We start from the raw sequence: 7,760 nt of genomic DNA on the forward strand, positions 1-7,760 counted from the left end.
GAAGCGTGGATGGAGTGTGTGACCTTTGGAAACTGAAGGGTGGATCTCAACAAAAATATCCCATTTACCCTGAGCCACACGGCTCCTGCAGGGCCAAGGGAGATGCTGGCCCACCTATTTGGTCCAGAAGGAAAAGTAAAAAATTACAATTAAAGGGGGAAAAAATAAACATCTCAATCTGTCAGCATACCAGTGCAATGCAAAAGCTGCCAAACTGCTCTGGAAGCAGCAGCCTCTTCCACAGCTCGCTCTCAGATCAGCAGATAACAAAATCTGGATGACAGCCTAGGTTTATGTGTGTTTCCCAACACCAGATCCCTGCAGGAAGCCCCAACCTTCATCCATCTGATGCTGTGGGTCCCCTGTGCTGCCAGCTCTGAGCCCCTACCTGTCACAGCACAGCCACACTGAGGCACAGACCAAACCACAGACTGAGCAAACAAACATTCAAGTGTCCAGAGAGACAGAGAAATGATGCCAGTGGTGAAAATGGTGTTTCTGCTCCTGCAGGCTCAGCAGTGCTGTCACTCAGGAGCTGCTGCTGTCCCCATCCTGCAGGAGATGCCCCTGGTGACAAGAGTCACAGAGGATCTCCAGGGATCAGTGACCCAGCCCTGTGCCCTTGGTGCAAAAAGGTCACTTCATACTCGCTTTCTAAAAGGCAAAAATAAATATTTTCCACAGCTGAGCTAGAGAAAAACTCTGGAGAAATATGGACCAGGAGGAGCTGCATTTTGCTGCTGCAGGAATTGGGACAGGGAGCTGGAAGGAGCTCAGACAATGCAGAATTTGAGTACCAGCCCTCCAAGTACCACTGAGTGCTCACAGCAAGGATCCCTACACATTCAGCTAACATTCTGCCTCAAATTCCTCATAGTCCTTCTATAAATTCATGGCACTTGCTCTTAGAGAACCACCGCTCTGTGCTTTTCACCAAGAAATTTAAGTCACTTGCAGCACACAAAGATCAAAACCAAATGCTTTGATTTACAAGTTCCAGTCAAAGTCAGAGGAAGTGTGAAAAAGGAAAAATACAAACACCTGAAATAACTAGCAGGCATAGCTCGTGTCTGGAGCTAAGCAAAGGAATGCAAATAAAGAACTTGGCCAATTATTTTTAAAAACCTCAGGAGAGGTCCCAAGGATCCTGTCCTTGCCCACAGCCCAGACCCTGCTAATGCAATAGAAAAAAGCCCCTGAGGCAGCAGCATCTTCTCAGCTTCCACATTACTTCAAACTGAGCCAGGCTGAAATCTAATGAGAGAGGGCTCAAATCATCAGTTCTGCACAGCCACTAAAGCGCTGCTCTGAATATCTTTGCACCTTAATGCAGCTGCCCTGGGGCAAATGTTTCCCTGTGCACGCACACACTGCCAAAGGAGCAAGGGTGTTTCTCAGGCATCAGATCAAGAGATACAGCAACAGCCAGAAGAGAGGCATGAATGATCACAGCCTGAGCTGAACCGGGAGAAAATGACAATCCCAAACCCAGCAATGCAAGGAGCTACTGCTGGTTTGGCTTTCAAACCTGTTAAAAAAAAAAAAAACAAACAAAATTCTTACATTTCTAACATGGAAGATGAATCTTAAATTTCATGATAGCAGGTCAATAATTCACTCATGCAGGAGTTGTAACTCGGTCTTAAAAACACGGAACAACATGCAGGATGGTGTTAACATCTTATTTTGCAGTGGTGTTGAATGACTGCTCATAATTAGACCCTAATTGTGATTTAATTGCTCTGTGATCTGACTGGCCATAAAGAGGGAGCCAGGAGTCCCATCTCAATGGGTGGAAAGATTAACTTTATTGTGGGAAGCATAGCCCCCTTTCATGCCGTGAGAAGTATCACATTAACTCCTGGAAATTTTTATAACAGGCACGATGTGGCTCCTGGGCTCTCCTGCCCATCTCTGGGGTGCTGCTCCATGGCTGGAGAGGATGGATGACTGCTCTGCCACAAGCAGGATCAACTTCTAAATGCTGGCAAGTTCTGCACTGTAAATCCAGGCACAGTAAAGATAAGGTCTTGCTCAAGGCAGTATTTTAATACAAGATATACACATTTCATGACTACTAAGTGCAGTACTTCTTTAAAGAAATAAGACTACTGATTTGTAGCAAAATATGCTCCAAGTGAGAGAAGAAGGGATTCTGCCTTTTTTAATTTTACATTTCGTTCACAACTACTCCAGTTGTCAGAGCTGAAAACAGGCTTCATAAATCAAGAATACAAGAACATCTCTGAGCACTTCTTATGACTACTAAGAACAGCACTTCTTTCTCTCCACTTGAAACCCACCTGGGTCCAAAAAGAATTTGGGTCAGATGGAAAAATGACTGAGAGAATTCACTGGCACTGAGCTAGCAGAGACTGGAGGAAAACACTTTCTGGAGCTCGTGTGTGATGCTGCAGAGGTAAACTGGGAACAGCAGGAGCTCACTCTCGAACAGCCTCTCCCTTCCCTGGCCCAGCACATCAGCCCAAGCCCTGCTCCACACTCAGTGCTGGGATTCTGCAGAGCCAGGCTTGGGCACTGAGCGTGGGATGCTCAGCATCACCACTCACAAGGTGACACTCTGCTCCCCTGTGTGTGCTAAACCACCAAACACGCAGCAATCTACAGATGCATCAACTCTTCCTTCTTTTTTTTTAATAAGTGTTTTACCAAAAAAATGCCAAAATAACAAACAGAAGTTATCCCACAAGCTCTCTCAGGAAAATAAAAGGAAAATACTCAAATACCAGCTCATGGAAACTTTATGGAAGAGGCTGGTTTTGTTCACATGAATTTATGTAACTGAGTTTAACATCTCATGTGCAGCAGATGCCAGCCTGACATTGAAGCATTGAGTCACTGCACTGTATTTCAGGATTTATCTTAGGGTCAAGTTAATGTTTGAAAAGAAACAAATGCAGCCCATAGCACTGGGTAAACAGTGACTGTTTCTGCTTGGGATCATGCCTGCTCCTGTCTGCCCTGTACAGGGCTAAAAAAACCCCACAAGCAAAAAAACTCCTCCCTACCGTGGGATCATCCCAGCTGCAAGGTCCTATCAAAATTATGAATTGCACAAACTGCTCTCAGCACCTCCTGGTTTCAAAGCAATAGGTCATTAGGAGCTTGGGATTCTGAGACTTTTTCAGGGAAGCAAAGCGTTGAAATGAGAACTGAAAAACCAATTTAATTTACAAGCATATTAACTTTGACAGTTTCCCATACCAAGCATCTGGCTTGGTGTGGTTTGGCACAGGTCAGCGAACCAGGGAGCAGAAAAACCTGGAAATCTCTCATTGAGGGAGAATGAAAACCCAAATACCCTGCCTCAAATAAAACACGGTCTATTTTTTACAGATACAGTCTTAAATCTTCTCTTTTGGAGGATGGCACAACAAACTTCTCTCCCCTTATGCTGGACTCTGTTAACCAAGATCCATGAGAAGAAATGGTGTGCCTGGCTTTATAACTGATCTATCCAATGAAATCAATTATCAATTTATCAAAGTGAGCTATTTTGACAAATGTGAAATGTATTCAAGGAAGCTACAACATTCAAAGTACAGCTGGGAAATCACTATGCGAAGGCAATGCCAGCTTTACACTAGCATATGTGACCACTGCTCCTATAATTCAATCTATTAATTCCATACTCTCTGACCAAGCAATAATAAAAATGCATTTATTAACTCCACAGCAGTTAATTGCCAATTTCATCAGAACTTAGGCACAGATGTAAGATGGAAAACAGTCAGTCATAAAAGCACTACATGCTAACTGAGGTTTTTTCACACATTTGACAGTTCTGAAAGTTACTAAAATACATGGCAGCAAAATTCTTCGTCTCTCTCCCCCAAAACAGGCAACTACAAAGGCACAGCTTTATTCTCAAAAGTCATAGCAAAAAAGGGGCAAAGGAAGGGAAAGCTCCATTCAATTTCTTTATCCTTCTTCACTCTTTCTCCCAAGGTAAGCAAAGGACCAAAAAATCCCATATGACCAATATTAAATACCAATTTATTTCCATTAAGAGATTTCATAGAGGCTCCTCCTTTTTGCATGTACTTTTCAAACTTACCACTCACAAAAGCAAGAAGAAAAAAACATTGCAAGCAAACGTGTAAGTTTCCAAACTCTGCTTGAATGACAAAGCCCATGCACAGCCTGTCCCACCTACATTTCCATCCTCGTCCCTTTCACCGAGTGCAAGGTCAGAACAGTTATTTTCCTGCTCATGCTTGCAGATGACTGACTTATAGTAAATTTCCTGTTTTTCCAGCCTTGTAAATGTCATACAAAACAGACAGGCAATAAAATGTATACATTTCCAGGCTAATATTGCCCCAGCACTTCAGCACCAATCAGTTAGAAACTACGAACTGTGAGGAGAAGGGAAATCTGGGTAACTTTTTACAAAGTTACCATGTAAAAATAAAATCTGGGTAACTATGTAAACACATGTTTGCAATCTTATCTGCACACTCCTCGGCTGTCTGCTCTAGTGCCACACTTTTCCTGTTGAATGACAGTTGCTATTCCCATAACCAGATCTTTAATCAACACAGAAGTAATGAATTTTAATTAAAATACTCTCCTTTTCCATGCTTCTGATTCTGATACATGAGGGAGAGCTTTGCAAAGAGCAGCGTGCAGATGCCAGGCTACCATTGACAGGCTCTCCAGACCACAAAAATATTTAGTGATTCAAAAACCAAATATTAATTTCTATTCCGCATTCTTGGCTAATAAAGCATTTCTTAAAAAAAAAGAGAAAGAAAAAAAAAAAAAAAAAGAAGAAACTACAACCCCACAATAACCAAGGGCTTGGTTCTCAGCTCTGGATGGGAACAGTCCAAGGTTTAAGTGCCTGCCCTGACTCACAGATGGGTTTTGAACCCTTTTCTCCCACTTTCCAGGTAAACCCAACCCACATGCTAAAACTCAGCTCTCTGCCCTTTCTTTTGACCATATCCTGGAGCTGAGACACATTTACCACCAAGTCCTGTCACATGCAGTTTATTCCCAGGACATGTTTTATTTACACTAACTCATGTTTCCAAAACAACAAAAAGTTTGATCATAAATTGTTTGGTTGGGCAGGGTTTTATACACACCTTCCTTCACCCACCAACACCGATCACATTGCAACACCACAAGCTGAATTTTAATACTTCTGCTAAAACAATCAGTATGTAAAAAAACCCTCTGCCTAATTTCCTCATACTTTTCTTCATGCTTTTCTCCCCCTCCCACTTGGGCAGGGAAACCAGCAGGCTGAGTTTCCCTCACCACTTCCCAGCAAAGTGAAGGCAGCAGGGAAAACACGCGTTTGTTTAACAAAAATCTGGGTATTTTGGGAGTTTGACAGTGTTTGCTGGAATACTGCTACTGAGTCCTGGAAGGGACTAACAAGTCACTGAGCTGTGGTGGCTCAGCTTTGGGGCAGTGCACAGGCTCAGCTCCTCTCCACACCATCGCTGGCATCTGCTCTGGCTCCGGAGCTCCCAAGGATGAAACAAGTGCCTGCAGCCCTTTATCTCAGCTCATCAGCGAGCCCAGGGACAAGACTTCAGGTGACAGTCCTGCCAGCTGGCCAGAAATGCTCTCTGCAGCTACCAGCTGGGTTGAACCAAGTACAGGGAAAAAACCCTCACACCACAAGCCAGAGCGAAACCCCCACAGTTAGGATGCTCACGTCTGGATGACAAATAAATCTTCCCCTAAGGAATCTCTTGGGCAACACGAAGAAAACTTCCCTTCCTTCCTGCACTTGGAGCTGACCTCGGGGAGCTCCTCTGCCTCTCACACCTCCGGCTGTCCAGCTGCAGTGCTGCTCCTCCTGCCCGTCCAGCCAGCCTCGGTGGCTGCGGCAGTACCAACAGCTTCTTGGCACTAAATTCAAGTCCTGTCCTGGAAATCACAAGCCCATCAGCCAGGCCTGCTAGCTAACCTGTTGAGCGACTGTGGAGTGTACACGGATGTGAAGTGGCATCTTTTTAATCCGGCATGGGAGGACTCTTCCTATCCTCTTCCTCAGCCAAACAGCAGAGCTACCTGTCTGTTCCTTCACCTGTGCGCGGCAGGACTGGCAGCACGGATGTGCCCTCACCTAGGGCAAACCAGGGGGAAGAAAGGTAAATCTGAGCAGCCTTCCAGCCAGAGAGGGAAGATGCAGGAGAGCCCAAGCTTTTTCTTCCCACGCTGGCAGCCGGCAAACACACGCTGCACTTTCAGAACAAGACTCCACTCATCACTCAGCAGCTCCAAAGGATGCTCAGCTGCTGGAGGAGGGGATCCCTGCCCCACTCCCCCAGCACTGAAGCTCCCTCAGCCTCTCCGAGGGTCAGCCGGACACCGAGCTGCCCGGGACAAGCGCGGGTTCCCCGCAGGGAGCGCTGGCGGCTCCGCGATGCCTTTGGGAAAGTCTCACGCAATTGCTCGCTGCGCTTAGCGCAGGGCAGGCACTGCGGGGCGGCTGCAGCCGGCTCCGGACCAGGAGGTGCCCGCGCATCATCGGTGCCCTCGCCGAAGGTGCGCACACGCGTGGCTGCCCCTGTCGAAGGGCTGATGCTCTCCAGCCCCGGCACCGCGCTCGCCCGTGGCCACCCAGCCCCGCAGCCCCGCGGGGAGCGCGGAGCGAGTTCCCCCCGTCCCGCCGCGTTCCCCTCGCACCTTGTCGGACGGCTTTCACCACGATGGGGTCCTTGCAGCTCCGGATCACTTCCAGCACGTCGTAGCGCGGCAGCCCCGACACGCGGACCCCCTGCACCTCCAGCAGCAGCTCGCCCTCGCTCAGCGCCGCCTCGCCGTCCCCCGCCGCCGCGCCCGCGTACGGGAACTCGCCGTGCTCCGCGCCGCCGAGCAGCGCGAAGCCCAGCTGCCCGCCGGGCCCGCGGGTCAGCGCGCACTGCCGCACCCGGCCGGACCAGTGGTTCTTCTTCTGCACCACCCGCGACATGGCTGCGCGTCCCTCCGCGCCCGCGGAGCGCGCTCGGCAGGTGCGCAGGGGGCGCGGACCCGCCGCCCGCTCAGGCCATCACCGCCCGCACGGCCCCGCGCCCGCGGAGGGCGCGCACCGCCTCCCGCCCGCCCCTCCGCGCCGTCCCTTCTCCCCTCTTATCAAGAAAAAAAAATTAAATAAAATTAAAAATAATTTAAAAGCGCTGAAAAAGCAAATCCGGCAGGCGCGCGGTGTTGCCGCCCCCTCTCCGCGGGCGCTGCGCGGGGCGCGGAGCCTTTCGGGCGGTACAAAGCGCCGTTTGTTTTGTTCCAGTTCGGTCCGTCCCGCTCCGCCGCGCTCCGCGCCGCCGGCGCAGGCGCCCTGGCACGGCCCGCCCCGGCACGGCCCGGCCCCCGCCCGCTCCCCGCCCCCGGCACGGCCCGGCCGGCGCGGCCCCCCCGGCCCACGTGCGGCCCCGGCTCCTCCCCGCGCCCACCGACCGCTTTCCCCTAAGGAGAGAGCGGTGCCCGCGCCCCCCGGGCCGTGCTGAGGGTGAACCCCCAGCTGGAATCGTCTGTGCTCTGCCCCTGCCCCCGGAGATGCTCTATGGGACGGGGGATGGCAGATCTGTGCTTTCCCGCGAGGATTTCTAAGGTTTTCACAGTTAGCTGCGATCACTTCTTACCTTGCGCTTTCCAGATGGTTGTTACAGGAGAGGACACAAAGTAAAAGTCCTGAGGAAAAACTTGCACAAGTTCGTCATTAAAATGGTATCAAAGTGCTTGCATGAGGCTGAGTGAAAGTCACGCTCCTACTCTCC

At 49.5% G+C, this 7,760-nt stretch overlaps 1 protein-coding gene across 29 annotated transcripts in view; it reads right to left on the reverse strand.

Annotated features, from left to right (window-relative positions):
* MAGI1 (membrane associated guanylate kinase, WW and PDZ domain containing 1) overlaps positions 1 to 6,958 on the reverse strand; it is a 329,783-nt gene extending 322,825 nt beyond the window's left edge. For all 29 annotated transcript variants that reach the window (XM_063164965.1, XM_063164949.1, XM_063164967.1 and 26 more), the window contains exon 1: positions 6,673 to 6,958. In XM_063164965.1, coding sequence (XP_063021035.1) covers positions 6,673 to 6,958 — 286 coding nt within the window. The remainder of the gene's footprint in view (positions 1 to 6,672) is intronic.
* Between the last annotated feature and the right edge of the window lie 802 nt (positions 6,959 to 7,760).

Source organism: Melospiza melodia, chromosome 10, assembly GCF_035770615.1.
Source record: "Melospiza melodia melodia isolate bMelMel2 chromosome 10, bMelMel2.pri, whole genome shotgun sequence".
NCBI lineage: Eukaryota > Metazoa > Chordata > Aves > Passeriformes > Passerellidae > Melospiza > Melospiza melodia.